This window comes from Eleutherodactylus coqui, chromosome 12 (assembly GCF_035609145.1).
Source record: "Eleutherodactylus coqui strain aEleCoq1 chromosome 12, aEleCoq1.hap1, whole genome shotgun sequence".
NCBI classification, from domain to species: domain Eukaryota; kingdom Metazoa; phylum Chordata; class Amphibia; order Anura; family Eleutherodactylidae; genus Eleutherodactylus; species Eleutherodactylus coqui.
In genome coordinates this window covers 33327516-33343375 of record NC_089848.1, presented here as the reverse complement: position 1 = coordinate 33343375, position 15860 = coordinate 33327516, and the positions used below count along the sequence as shown (strand labels likewise).

Below are 15860 nucleotides of genomic sequence, written 5' to 3'. Positions count from 1 at the left end.
CACATCTCTCAACATCACCAGAACTTAGTTTAAGGTGCTGTGGGGATGTAATAGGTTCCCTTTAAGAGTGGATAAGATGTGGGGGGGGGGGGGGGGTTGAAAGGAAAGTTTTAAGGTTTAGAAAGATCTTCAGAGTGAAGCCAACTAGGGATAGAGTAATGGAGAGATAAAGAGTTCCTCGCTAGGCGATGGGATTTGGATGGAGTATAGCAGTATCAGTGACAGGCAAGCAATTGTGATGGCTAGCTTAAACATTATTCTGATGTGCTATGATTAAGTTCTCAGATGGCGGCGGTAGAAGAACCTACATAGATGCAATTGCTACCTTCCGTTCAGTGCTGGTACTATTCTGACAAACACTTGAGAGATGCACTTGGGTGACGCACAGGCAGATGGCAGGAGTGAAGACTTCTGGTCCTGCATTCATACAGCATGGCTCATAGGAGGTTCATGCAACAGACTAAAATGTGCATTTATTGCAGCAGAAACCTGAAGCTGAGCCTCGGATTTCTGCTGTGGATTTGCCGGACTGCGGACCCACATTGTACTTGTACCTGCTTTTCCCTTATTAATGTACTTAAAGGGCTCTTTGGGACATAAAAAAAGTTAAAAGTGCTTGAAATGAAGAAAAATTGAATACTTGCCTATCCCAGTGGTTTGTCGTCCCGCAGTGCAACCCCGGTGCCTGCTGCATGGAACCAGGGAGGAGCCTAGAAGAAGCCTATGGGTGGCTCAGCCGTCACATGCACAATGTATGGGGTGTGACCGCCCATCGCCTCTTCCGGTTTCTGTGTGGCGGGTTCTGGGGCTGCAGCGCTGGATGATGAACCACCAGGATAGGCAAGTATTCCATTTTTCTTCATTTTAAGTCTCTTTTTAGGTCTTGGAAAACCCCTTTACTCACCTTTTCATATGTACAGCAGCTAACCTGTACAAGAAATGCACTTCTGTGTTTGCTGCTTTCATAAAGACCGTTCTAGAAGCATTCTTCTAAACGGAAACCATTTTTTGCTGACATCTGTAATATGAAACAGTAGTGGGACCTGCTAGAAGTTGGCACTACAAGTCCCAGCACACACCATCCCTGCACCCAAAGCACTAGAGGCTGAAAGCAATGCAACAAAGGTAATAAAATATACATGTTACAAATATACATGACTTAGGCCCCATAGGTCTGTGAAAAGGTTTCCAAAAGTGGAAGTTCATCTTGTAATTCTCTTCCAGCGCTCTCCGTTCCCCCGTACCCTTGCTCCCCGCACATGCGGCCGCCGGACAGAGACACATCTGCAGTAACACCAGGGCTGTCCAAAGCAACAATAAATTGTTTCTCCATTTTTTTAATATATAAGTGTTCAAGGTCCCTGCCAGCGGAATGAATGAGGAGCGAAGAGCTTCATCTGTTTTACCAACAAGCATCCTCTGCTGCGGCTGATTACGGCGGCGGCTGACGGATGGCGCAGCCCAACACTAATACCACTTCTGATTATTTTTTATTTATAAAAAAAATGAGATGCTTGGAAAGAAAACAAAGGACATTTGTGTTGTGTTTGCTCAAGCCATGACATGTGTGCCAGGGAGAGGGATGCCCTGTGCAATGCGTCAGCGTACAGCAGCATCTATAGTGGGGAGACGACAGCGGAGAGCCGGACGGCCGGGAGGGCAGGGGGTGCTGGACCAGGGGTACAGCGGTCATACAGAGACAACACCGAGGCCCCGATGCATAGCAGTATATATATATCTATATATCTATCTATATATCTATCTAAGTTAATAATAAAAAAATTATATATATATATATATACACATACATACATACATACATAAATCAGACCGGCAGTATACAGAAGACCAGCACTGATCACATGACACGCAGCCCCTTCATGCCGCGGTCCATTTTCACCTTCATATAACCGGAGCATTTTTTTTTTTTTCAATCCGCAAAACTTTTCTGTCCGTGGAAACACCAACATAACCGTATGAGGGGCTTTATGGTCTTTTTTTGTGAAACAAGGTACATTTTTTCAATATCCAACTTTGGGGGTACATATAATATTAACTCTTTCATGCGTCCGTGTCCAGGTCCCATTCTGCAGTTCTGGCTTTCCCATTTCCCATAAGTCCTCACCTTATTTTCTGTCCATAGGGCTGTGATTTCTTGCTTTTTGCGGTGCGACCTGCAGTTTTTATTCGTACTATTTTGACGTTCAAACGACTTTATCGCTTTTTGTTCAATTTTTTTTTCTTGGAGACAGGATGACCGAAAAAAATTCTGACCTTCCATTTTTTTCTGAGTGAGTTCACACACGGGACTAAACTTTTAGGGGGACTTGACCTATGCGATTTCTTGATCACTTCTAAAATACTGCACACTGCCATTGTAGTGTAATATATCTGTACACCTCCTAAGAGGTGCAGTAAGATAGCCAAGCTGGGGGCCACAGTTAGACCCTCAGCTGACATAGCAACCTATCAGCACGTGGGGGATCGTGTTCCGCAGGGCTGATGGTATAACTGAGAGTCGCCTTCCTTCTGTGTAACCACTTAGATGTCGTGCTTGCTATTGATCATGGCATCTAAGGGGTTACAAACATCAGGGTTCGGCGTTCTCTCCAATACCAGTTACTACAACCTAGGATCAGCCTTTAGCCAACACTAGCCCCTGATGATGTAGGCTCCGCTACTGAACCTGCAAGGGGTGCTGGGAGCAAACTGCATTCTGGAAGCAGTTATCCCATGGACTGGATTATGAAAGGGGTTGGATAGCTTGTGTATCTGGGAACCTTAAAAGGATTTCCGAAACTGGAAAGGATCAGTAAAGAGAAGGGCCGGACATCCTGTTGGAGGACAACTCTGGAGCAAAAGTGTCATTTTATGGCTTAAAAATAGAAGTGAAATTCCTCTGGGCCCCCCTACATACTGGTTAAAGGGCTGTGTGGAGTCCTCTGGGCCCCCCTACATACTGGTTAAAGGGGCTGTGTGGAGTCCTCTGGGCCCCCCTACATACTGGTTAAAGGGGCTGTGTGGAGTCCTCTGGGCTCGCCTACATACTTGCTAAAGGGGCTGTGTGGAGTCCTCTGGGCCCCCCTACATACTGGTTAAAGGGGCTGTGTGGAGTCCTCTGGGCCCCCCTACATACTGGTTAAAGGGGCTGTGTGGAGTCCTCTGGGCTCGTCTACATACTTGCTAAAGGGGCTGTGTGGAGTCCTCTGGGCCCCCCTACATACTTGCTAAAGGGGCTGTGTCGAGTCCTCTGGGCCTCCCTACATACTGGTTAAAGGGGCTGTGTGGAGTCCCCTGGGCCCCCCTACATACTGGTTAAAGGGGCTGTGTGGAGTCCTCTGGGCCCCCCTACATACTGGTTAAAGGGGCTGTGTGGAGTCCTCTGGGCTCGCCTACATACTTGCTAAAGGGGCTGTGTGGAGTCCTCTGGGCTCGCCTACATACTTGCTAAAGGGGCCGTGTGGAGTCCTCTGGGCCCCCCTACATACTGGTTAAAGGGGCTGTGTGGAGTCCTCTGGGCTCGCCTACATACTTGCTAAAGGGGCTGTGTGGAGTCCTCTGGGCCCCCCTACATACTGGTTAAAGGGGCTGTGTGGAGTCCTCTGGCCCCCCTACATACTGGTTAAAGGGGCTGTGTCGAGTCCTCTGGGCTCGCCTACATACTTGCTAAAGGGGCCGTGTGGAGTCCTCTGGGCCCCCCTACATACTGGTTAAAGGGGCTGTGTCGAGTCCTCTGGGCCTCCCTACATACTGGTTAAAGGGGCTGTGTGGAGTCCTCTGGGCTCGCCTACATACTTGCTAAAGGGCTGTGTGGATTCCTCTGGGCCCCCCCTACATACTGGTTAAAGGGGCCGTGTGGAGTCCTCTGGGCCCCCCTACATACTGGTTAAAGGGGCCGTGTGGATTCCTCTGGGCCCCCCTACATACTGGTTAAAGGGGCTGTGTGGATTCCTCTGGGCCCCCCTACATACTGGTTAAAGGGGCCGTGTGGATTCCTCTGGGGCCCCCTACACACTGGTTAAAGGGGCTGTGTGGATTCCTCTGGGCCCCCCTACATACTGGTTAAAGTGGCCGAGTGGAATCGCCTACAGGACTTCACCAGAGCAGCACCCATCCTCTGGAACGCTCTACCCCAAGGCATCCGGACAATTCCTGATGCACGAAATTTCAGACGTGCCTTAAAAACGCCCCTCTTCAGGGAAGCATACCAAATCTCCTGACCTAGTCCCCCGCCCCCTCCCTATGGTGCCCCACCCCATTTGCCTTCTAATACTTGATCTGCACATGAAATCCCCATTGCTTGTGTTCCCCATGCCATGCTCCTCCCCCCACCCCTTGCACCTCCTGTAACCACCCCCAACCCATTTGTGTCAAACCCAATGTACCTCACATTGTAATTGTTGTATTGTTTTGCATTTATCCATGCCTGAAAGCGCTGCAGAATAAGTTGGCGCTATACAAATAAAGATTATTATTATATTATTATTCCTCTGGGCCCCCCACATACTGGTTAAAGTGGCTGTGTGGAGTCCTCTGGGCTTGCCTACATACTGGCTAAAGGGGCCGTGTGGAGTCCTCTGGGCCCCCCTACATACTGGTTAAAGGGGCTGTGTGGAGTCCTCTGGGCCCCCCTACATACTGGTTAAAGGGGCTGTGTGGAGTCCTCTGGCCCCCCTACATACTGGTTAAAGGGGCTGTGTGGAGTCCTCTGGGCCCCCCTACATACTGGTTAAAGGGGCTGTGTGGAGTCCTCTGGGCCCCCCTACATACTGGTTAAAGGGGCTGTGTGGAGTCCTCTGGGCTCGCCTACATACTTGCTAAAGGGGCTGTGTGGAGTCCTCTGGGCCCCCCTACATACTGGTTAAAGGGGCTGTGTGGAGTCCTCTGGGCCCCCCTACATACTGGTTAAAGGGGCTGTGTGGAGTCCTCTGGGCCCCCCTACACACTGGTTAAAGAGGCTGTGTGGAGTCCTCTGGGCATTTTCTACAATTCCTACTTGATAGCCGGGTCCCTCGATGCTTGTCTGTATGATGCAGAACAGGACGGAGCCTGTAGATGTAACCGCTCTCCAGTGTGGCTGAGGGATGTGGTTACTGAACAGGAGACTTATAGGTGTAAGGCTGCGCTCACACCGGCAGATTTGGATTGCGGATTCCGTGATCGCTGTCCGCACGGGTGATCCACAGTAAAACAGACGCACTGAAAAGCATGTATTTTCATTCACACTCACGGATGCGAATTGCATATTCCGCTGAGAGAAAGAAAAATTGCAGTATGCTCTATTTCGCCGTGGAATCCATGCAGAGGGCCTTCATTGATGTCAATGGAGGCTGTCCAACCCGCAGCCCATATGCAATTAACATTGAGCATGGGCTGCGGATACCCGCATCATCACTAAGTGCGGGAAATACAAGTAAACTAAGAAAAAACTGTACTGAGCATGACCGCCCGCGAGCCGCTGCGATCAATCGCATTATAGAAATACCAGGTACGTAGGGTCGCCGACCAGGTATACAGCTGGCATATGTTGTGTGCCTGCTGCATGCGGAATCCAGTCCGCCCATGTGAGCCCAGCCTAGACAGGAAAATCAGACTGAGCCCCACTGAGCACAGTGACCATTGTAAAAGCCAACATCCTGCATACAGAGCTCTGGAGTAGGGGCTGCTATAGAACACATTAGAATTATGAATTTAAGGGGGTTTCTGGCACATAAGGAAAAAGTTAAAAGAGCTTAACCCCTTAGTGACGGAGCCAAATTTTGGAAATCTGACATGTGTCACTTTAACATAGAATAACTCTGTAAAGGCTTTGCATATCCAAGTGCATATCCATATCCACATATAGCGGTCCCTGCCGACATCTCTCTGCTCCAGACTGCACATGCTAGCCGGAGAAGAGGGATCTTAAATCTCCCGTGACGCAAGCCCTTCTGTGCACATGGCTGACATTTTCGTCAGGCAAGCATGCGCAGAAGACGACGTACGGTCCTGAAAGCACCATATAACCAGATTTAAGATCCCTCTTCTCCCGGCTAGCATGTGCAGTCTGGATCCGATCCATGGTGGGAGCTGAATCTTTAACTTTATTATACTTTTTTTTTTTTTAAACTTTTCCGTGATCGCCGTTATCCATAGGATAGCGGTGATCATTGGCTTCGAGGACTGGTCACTGCAGTCCTTGGTGACCTCTCCTGCATGAGCAGAAGACGGTCAAAGGATGCAGATGAGTAGTTTTAGCGCCCTTCATGGATGCAATATGTGAGGGGAGCTGAAACTTTAACTTTTTTGCACTTTTTATTTACGTTCATGCGACTGCTGCTATCCATTAGATAGCACCGATCGTTATGACCAGAGCTCGGATATCCAGCCCCCCATGACAGCTGCAGGTTGTTGGCTACCTCCCTCAGCCATCAGCATGGAGCGGTCACGTCCTCAGCCCCATGGCTTTAATCCTCAGGGGATGCATGTTTTTATGTCCCTGAGGATTAAAGCCTACTTAGCTAGGATGTAAAAAAGGCAATGGGGCCTTCACTAAGGGTTAAAGTGAAGAAAAATTGAATACTCGCCTATCCCAATGGCTCCCCTTCCAGCGCTCCAGGGAGTCTGTATGAAGCAGTGGGCGGTCACATACCATTTATTGTGTATATGACTGCTCAGCCAGTCGCAGGCTTCATCGGTGATTCTCCTATGGCTGCTGAAGCCAGTGAGTGGCTGAACAGACTGCAGAATGAACGGCACATGACCTCCCCCCATTTCTTCTGATGCGGTGGGCACCAGGGCTGCAGTGCTGGAAGGGGAGCCGCTTGGATACGCGAATATTCAATTTTTCTTCATTTTAAGGCTTTTTAAATAAAAAGTATGCCCTTGAAAACCCCTTTAACCCTTTGCAATCCAATTTTGGATTCAGGGTTTCCTAGGGGGCTTTCTCTTTCTGCCATTATACAATAGCGCCATCTGCTGGCTAGAGCCAGTACTACAATATGTGACATGCCGGAGAGGCCCCCCAGCAACAGAGCGGCCGGCAATATACAGTAAGAATACCCTGCCGGACGTCTTCCGATATCAGACCTGCACAGGCTTCAATCAGAATGTAGGAAGATGTCAGACAGTGGATAGGAAGAGGTTAATACTTGCAGCACAATGACACACCATGGAATACTTCGGCAGATTCACTGCTAGATCGCAGCATTAACCACTTTATATGACGGTAATATATCCCTTTACTTGGTGGAGTCTTCTCACCTGACTAGCACATAACCAGAGGATCGCCCGGACATTATGCCCACAGCTCCAGTGTGTAAATTGGTATTATTAACCCCTTCCTCCTTGGTTGGAGGCAGATACAGATATTACATAATGTGCTCTATCTTACCAACGGTCTCCCCATTGAGGTTGGAAGAGGAAGCAGATAAATCCTTCTGGCTTTGCCTTAGTCCGTTGGTCCTCGTGTCCGACCGGCGCCTCCTATCTCTTGTCCGCTGTTCACACACTTACTGGAGAGTAATGGCCTCTTCTAATAAGAGGGGATCCATCATTAAGGCCGACATGTCGGAGCCCCGCGCCGCCTCTGATAATTGTTCCTTCTATGGCATCCGTGATAAATGCTCGCTGGTCGCACAGGTAGACACCATTTTTATAAACCTGGGCTGTACATATATCGATCTTCCATCTATTTAATGCGGCTGTCGCTGATCCTTTAATAGGCTGATAAACTGCAATTGCTCATCAAAAGTCTCAATAATTCTACGGTAACACACATAAGTGTTTGCCGGTGTCTTAATGTAAGACAGAGGACCTCAAGTCCGCAGGAATCCAATTTTGCAGATTTATAACAGGCGAGGCGCGAGTCTGCGGAGTGTAGAGGTGGGCGAGATGCGGAGGGATAACTGGCTGGCGGCTCCCGGCGCCTCCAATCCCCGGCCCTCACGGCCCCTTTTTTTCTGTAGCTGTTAATCAACTTAATACAAATAACAATATTGACATTCTTGTAATTACTTTTTTCCTGAGGCACATTTGTGGGAGAAAATATACTTGGCCGTTATCAGTAAGAATATGTGAGTGAGCCGGATAATAATGGCTGGGAGAATTGAGGGCGGCCTCGCGCCACATTTCACTCTCGCGGAAGTCAACTCCACGTTTGGTAAAGTTTAAGAGAGTCTGAAGTTTACTGCAAGGGTTACAGTGTATGAATACCCAGCTGCGTCTGCCAGTACTTGGAGAACATCCCCTCCTCCTCCTGCCCGGCCTCATCTACGGGAAGGCCTGCTGTAGCGGGGAGGTAAGCACATGCAGCTAGAACATAACTGGACGTCAAGCACAATCCTGCGGATCTCAGAACGGCAGACAGGTTACAAAGATGTACAGTATCATGTATGTCACTGCTATGGTAGAGGGCAGGACCAGGTGAAGGGGTACTGGGCGACGGTTTGTAAGTCCCACGGGTGTATGAGTATTGGCGTGCACCTCAGCGCTGCGTTTTTGCAGAGTGTGGGGATCCTAATGAGAGACGGAGGGACTACAGCCTAAATGTGGGGCACATGGAGTTACTTACTATGCCAGTGAGTGGTGATGCCAGTAGTATGGCACATGGACAACGAGGCCACCGATTGGCTACAGCACTTAGCGCTGGCAACTTGTAAACAAAGCCCGGCACAGAAGGCCAGAGCATCCGTAGGGGATGGTAGAACCTTAAACCCCCACAGCTGGTACAATGTACGGCAGCCACAGAGATGAGCCACTGAAGAGACAGGACAGTGACATTGTGGTAGGCAGTCCTTGCCCGTTAGGTAGGTGCGCCGCGTCTATGAGGTGAGCTGAGCACTCTGCTTCAGGTGGCACACCCATTCCCAAATGCAGGGGACGGCAATACCGCTGCCTACATACAGGCCAGTACTGGCAATGGGTAAGATTCCCAGTGTGCTGCGCCACTGCCCGGGATCCGTGGGCCGACGGACGATCCTCAGCCTGAATTTGAGGGCAATTACATCCGCGTCTCTAAGAAGCAGATACATTTAACATCAGCAGTGGCCATGCCAGAGACCACAGCGGGCTCCCTACAGCGCCGCCCCGGCGTCTACTGCGTGATGGAGGCAACGCAATGATTTCATGTCATTCTGCAGGACGCCAGGCGGAAGACAGAAGGCGCTGTGGAGAAGGAAATGACAAGGCTTCTAACAGATGACACCCGGTGCGGGTCACAAGGTCCTCTGCCACCGACTGCCTCTGTTCAGTCCTGTAGTCATTGTAGGGTCTGTAGAAGGTAGTAAACTGACAACTCCCATCATCCTTCAGTGCTGTTCAGGTCATATTAGGAAGTACACAATTAAATAGCAGGGCTGACTCGACTCTACAGATTATCCCTGTTTCTGGCTGCTTCTGGTGCTGTATCTATATACGGATTACAAATCGATACATCGGGAGTATTGTAAAGGTGTTATTAGCTGATGGTTGAGGGATCATTATCTGCAGTATTTCATGTAGGGAACGTGTTAAACATTTGAGCAGTACCCCTGACAGCGCCTCTCCTGATAACACCGGCCACCATCAGACGCTCTCTGGTGAGAGCCAAAGTTATAGAAGTCCTGATTTATTGACAACTGGTGGCAGCGGGAGGGATCCGTCTCCTCCATCGTCCATCAGCCCACTGGGAGCGAGGGGTTCAGGTCTGCGCTGCATTGAGGAGCAGCGCTTGCCTCCTGGTCTGGACAGCTGGTGGCAGCTGTGTGATCTCTGAGCGTGGTCCGCTAGTTAAGTGCCCCCCGGTCCCAGCATGAGTCTAGCTAAGCTCTGGTATAGATCTTTATAGCATTGCTCTGTTTTTCTGATCTAGAGATCTGAATCTCCTGCATAGAAACACTATTGGAGGAGCACCTGGCTACCTGTGGCAGCCACTAGAGGGAGCTCAGGAAGGTAATGCATACTGTATATATGTTCAAGGCAATAATAAACAGCATGTTCTAAAGCTTGTGATGTTTATATTGGCTTCTTAAAAAAGTGAGGCTTCAGGAAAAACTTCATGATTTATAAAATTAGCCCATCAGGACTGTTTAACGGGGTTGTTAGGGACTTTTACGATTGATAACCTTTTCTCAGGATAGGCCATCAATAGTTGATTGGCACAGCTTGTGCACTGGGCCCACTATCAGTCTGCATGGTGTTGGAAGCAGAAAACGCTGTTAACCCCTTATGGACCAGGCTGTTTTTGTTCCTTAAGGACCAGACACTTTTTAGGAATTTTACTGCCCTGTTTTTTTCCCCTCAGCTACAAAAATTATTTTTGCAGCGTTTTTTTTCCCCGTGACATATAGGGCGATTTTTTAAATATCTTTTTCACGGACTTTTTCCCCTGTTTTTTAGTTCTATTGGGGGTAAATATAGTTTTATTTTTTAAAATTAGTACATTTATGCTAAAATAAAGTACGCGATCAGGTTCCTCTATTTGTTTCGGACGGTCTGATATATACTATGTACCGTTTTGGTTTACACGGCACAAAACGGCAGAAGTATTGGTTGGCGTCGGCTTTGGGTTATTTTCTTTCTTATGTATATATTTTTGTTGTATTCGGTAATTTTTATTTACTTATTCGTGTAATTATGTTTTTTACTATCCATGTCCCCCATGACGTCATATAAGACCTCTGGGGGACATTCACATGGTTTTTTTTTTTTTTTTTACACTTTCCCACTGTAGTTGGGGCGTTCATAGGAGCCCCAGTGACAGAGAGAAACATCCCCTGTAGTGACAGTAACTGAGAGCTGTGTACTCGGAAAAGGAGAAGACAGAAAGGGTTAAATCTAGAGATGAGCGAGCATACTAGCTAAGGGCAATTACTCAAGCGAGTATTGTCCTTAGCGAGTACCTGCCCGCTCGGAAGAAAAGATTAGGGTGCCAGCGGGGGGGGGGGGGGGGAGGAGCAATGAGTTGCAGGAGTGAGCAGGAGAGAGAGAGAGAGAGAGAGAGAGAGAGAGAGAGAGAGAGAGAGAGAGAGAGAGAGAGAGAGAGAGAGAGAGAGAGAGAGAGAGAGAGAGAGAGAGAGAGAGAGAGAGAGAGAGAGGGAGAGAGAGGGAGAGAGGGAGAGAGAGAGAGAGAGAGAGGAGAGAGGGAGAGAGGGAGAGAGGGAGAGAGGGAGAGAGGGAGAGAGGGAGAGAGGGAGAGAGGGAGAGAGGGAGAGAGGGAGAGAGGGAGAGAGGGAGAGGGAGAGAGAGGGAGAGAGAGGGAGAGAGAGGGAGAGAGAGGGAGAGAGAGGGAGAGAGAGGGAGAGAGAGGGAGAGAGAGGGAGAGAGAGGGAGAGAGAGGGAGAGAGAGGGAGAGAGAGGAGAGAGAGGGAGAGAGAGGGAGAGAGAGGGAGAGAGAGGGAGAGAGGGAGAGAGGGAGAGAGGGAGAGAGGGAGAGAGGGAGAGAGGGAGAGAGGGAGAGAGGGAGGAGAGGGAGGGAGAGGGAGGGAGAGAGGGAGGGAGAGAGGGAGAGAGAGGGAGAGAGGGAGAGAGGGAGAGGGAGAGAGAGGAGGGAGAGGGAGGGAGAGGGAGGGAGAGGGAGGGAGAGGAGGGAGAGGGAGGGAGAGGGAGGGAGAGGGAGGGAGAGGGAGGGAGAGGGAGGAGAGGGAGGAGAGGGAGGGAGAGGGAGGAGGGAGAGAGGGAGAGAGGGAGAGAGAGAAAGAGAGAGAGAGAGAGAGATATGTCCCCTCCGTACCTCCCCGCTTCCCGCCGGCACCCAAATCTTTTCTTCCGAGCGGGGCAGGTACTCACTAAGGACAATGCTCGCTCGAGTAATTGCCCCTAGCGAGTATGCTCGCTCATCTCTATTAAACCTCCTGCCTTCTCCTCTGGATTATTAGCCGTTACTAACAGCTGACAACCCGTCTTGCTCCTGATCGATTGCAGGCTTAAATCCCTGCTGTAATTTTACATACAGGTGGGCTTTAAGCCTGGGACCAGGCGCCATATATTTACAGTGCCAGGTCCTAAACGGGTTAACATTGCAGCAGTGAATTCAATGGCATTTGTGCATTAGTCTGAGGGTAGGTCAGCAATAGAAAACTCTTGGACATCAGACAAAGTCCAAAGGCAAGGAAAAGCAGCTAGAAGGGAGCAAAGAGCTCTCAGTATGTAATAGCATTATGGAGAGAGAGCTGGTGAAGGGCATGAGGCTTAGCATAAAGTTAGTCAGCTTCAGCCAATAGCTGTAAAGCATGGAGTGATGTCATAGGGGAGGACTGTTTGCCAACCGTAGCTGTCCAGCCCTGTTTACACTCCGCTGTAGTTCCCATCGCTAGCGGGGCCATAGGCCTACAATGTAGGAAAGTTGCATTTAGGTGTCCAGAGTGAAAGTAACAGCTCTGGGGTGTTAAATGTCCTACTGTACGACGGGATTTACATTTTCCTACTTCTCAATTAAGCTTCTATTCTATTGCATATGCTTTTAGCATCCGGTTCTGATGTTCCTAGGGTGGATCTAGGATTATATAAAAGCAGGGTCATAGACACAGACACACAGACACCTGCAGCCTACCATCCAGGCCAGATTTCTTTTTCTTTTTATTTATTTTCATTATTTATACCATCAAGTAGGCAGGGAGAATGGTCCGGGTGTGACTAAAGCCTTGGAGAGACGGATAGAAACAAAGACTAATAGTCAGTCTATTTAAATGAAGCCAGAGAGAGAAATCCAACCTAATCTTGCTAACTAATAGATCAAAGAAAGGGCAAAGGTGAAAAAGTCTCATTAACTCTAAATCTGCAGCAGGATTGGTGATCTAGCCATATCTCCTCTTCTGTCCTAAACCAGCTGTTATTGGAGCTTGGATTAACTATATTGATGGGAATTAGGATGATCCAATACTGAGTGTGGATTGGTACTATAGCTCCCTTGTATCCAATAGGATTCTCATCTGCATCTAGTTATTCAGATATTGATCAGTAACATGAATAGTTGTGTCCAGCACACGGGACAACAGTAGCACTATAGGGGTCTATTGATATCCCTTCTTTCCATAGGATCAGGGTGGTCCCTGATGAACTACTATACAACGTAGGGAAACGCGTCGAACCAAGCCCTATTACCCTATATGTACATAGGAAAATTGTAGATGTCCACACACGGATATCTTACACCTTCTTAGAAAACTCACAAGTAGACCTGAGTGATACTGCTACTACCGCGATATCCAAGTATCAGGTATATTAGCCGTTCCATCCAGGTGATCATTCCACTCCGGATATTAGTAGGCCTATTAGTGATCTGTGAGCTGTTTGAGTCCAAGTGTGTGTGTTTGGGGTTCCGTTACCTACTAGGGAGAGGGTTGTGGACCCTAGCAATGCCCGGCAATTTTAACTATTTGTATTAATAAAGAAATTAATTTTAAATGATGTCTTCACTGTGAAGCGGTTCTGATGTTCAGACTGAACTAAGCTCCTCAATGAAAGTTAAAAAATGATACTAACTGATAATGATGTGTCAGGTGGGGGAGCAAATACAAGTCATTTAAACATCTTAATTCTTCATTTTTCAGACAACAGCTACGGCTTTTCCAATGTTTACCAGGCATAGCTCCGTACATTTTGCAGTGGCTGTGTCTGGTCCTGCAGCTCAGTACTGTTCACTTGAATGGAACTGAGCTGCAGTACCAGACACAGCCACTGCAAAATATACGGAGCTATGCCTAAGAAAAAATGAAGAGGCCATCTCTTCAATGAAGAGGCCATCCCTTTAATCAGCCAATCGGCTGATTGATTGATCAGTCAATATTACATTTCCGGAAAGCTCGTTTAACATTTTGGAGGTAGATTTATTAAGACTGGAGCTCCATACGCCAATCTAAATCTTATCTCCACTGGTTCATGACGTGCCCGATACATGAAGAGGTGCGTCTCAGTTGCTCTGTGCATCTACAAAGAAATCTACACAAGCTAGGAGTTCCTAGAGTGAATTGTACATAAATGTGCCGGTCCGGGACGGACCCTCCCTCTTCCAATAAGCCACGCCTGTTTTTCAGGAAAGTGGTGTAGAACGACTCAAGGGGGGAAAAAACAAACAAAAAAAATGCACAACTTTTTGGGCAAACTGGATTTGCATCAAACAGAGCACCTTTTAACACTAAAAAGGGGTTGCAAACTCTCCCCCTTTGTTTTATTTAACAGTAAGGGCTCGGTCAGACGAGCGGAGATGTGTGCATTTTTCTGCGCGGAAAAAAAGAAAATGCGTGTGCGGGAAAAAATCCGCACCTACAAAAGATAAAACATATGGGTGGCAATGCACGTGGTCATGTGGATTTTTTTCACGCACACGGATTGCGTTTTTTCCCACGCGGGAAAACACGTGAATCTCCACTCGTCTGACCGAGCCTTAAGGCCTCATGTCCACGGGCAAAAGAAGAATTAAAATCCGCAGCGGATTATAACTCTTCTCCCGCACTCGGATCCGCACCCCATAGGGATGCATTGACCCCCTGCGGGTAGATAAATACCCGCGGATGGTCAATAAAAGTGATTTTTTTAAAAATGGAGCATGAAAAAATCTGGACCATGCTCCATTTTCGTGCGGGTCTCCCGCGGGGACGGCTCCCGCGGGCTTCTATTGAAGCCTATGGAAGCCGTCGGGATTTACTCACCCGCTCCGGTTCTTCTCTTCGCCGCGGCGCCATCTTCTCTCCGTCGCGGCCGGATCTTTTTTCTTCGGGCCGGCGCATGCGCAGGGCACGTCACAGACGTCATCCTGCGCATCCGCCGAGCCGAAGAAAGAAGATCCGGCCGCGACGGAGAGAAGATGGCGCCGCGGCGAAAAGGAGATCCGGAGCGTGCGAGAGGTAAGTTAATTCTTATTTATTCTCATTTTCAGCGCTCATGTCCGCGGGGCAAGAGGGACCCGCTACGGATTCTCCATTGACTACAATGGAAGCCGTCCGCATATATACCCGTGGCAAATAGGACATGCTGCGGGTAATTTCACGCAGCATGTACATTGAGCTATTAGGTTCAATAAAACCTAATAGCTGTGGTGAAATGCCGCGGATATTCCACCGCGTTTTACGCGGCGGCAATCCGGCCGTGTGGATTAGGCCTAAGACATTACCTTTTTTATTTTCTATGCAAAACTAATAGTGAATTGTTACACAAAGTAGATAAGAAGTATTGATAATCGGGGGGGGGGGGGGGGGTGCCTCCGGACGTAAACTACAGATCAATCAGAACCTAAAAATTGTGATCAATTTGGGAGCATGGATTCAGAATACCAACTCTGCTACATGTACAGGACTGAACTCCACCGCTCCAGACTGATATCCAGAGATCTCTCATAAAGCAGATGTCCCATCACTAAACCCACCTTGCCATCCTCGGCACAGACGCCCACATGCTCCCCGCCTTCATCCAGGCTGATCTGATTGATCTTCACAGTGCTCTGCAAGAAAGAAGATGGAAACAATCACAAAACCAGGTCTTACTGTAGTCACTGATGTCCTAAACTGCAGCACAAGTTCGGAGAAAGCCGTACATTGGACTGATGGTTCCACCTTGTATTCTACATGTATTAGCGGCAGCATTTATGTCCAAGCGGCAATGTAGCAGAACTGTAGCAGCTGATTCCGGTACGTAACCAATGGTCATCCATGGCACATCTATAGAGTGAGTCCTGGATCTTAGAAAGCGCAGCACATCGTCATAAATTAGGTTCCTCTCTGGGAACCGGATTCAGTTCACCACGAGCTACGAGGACGGTCCTAACTAGTCGCCATTATGTGTACATGCATACGGATGTGACCGGCGGTTTGAATCCACAGAACCCCCTTCCAATGACTGTAGCGGCTCTGTGGGGTTCGGACCGGTTACTTCAAGTACTGATGACATTTGTCATACATGGTATTCTC

At 48.6% G+C, this 15860-nt stretch overlaps 1 protein-coding gene across 1 annotated transcript in view; it reads right to left on the bottom strand.

The window, feature by feature from the left end:
• The window catches only part of VPS41 (VPS41 subunit of HOPS complex), a 240280-nt gene that overhangs the window by 139671 nt on the left and 84749 nt on the right, over window positions 1–15860 (bottom strand). The window contains exon 5 of the mRNA XM_066584684.1: window positions 15320–15394. Within this exon, the coding sequence (XP_066440781.1) occupies window positions 15320–15394 (75 nt within the window). The remainder of the gene's footprint in view (window positions 1–15319; window positions 15395–15860) is intronic.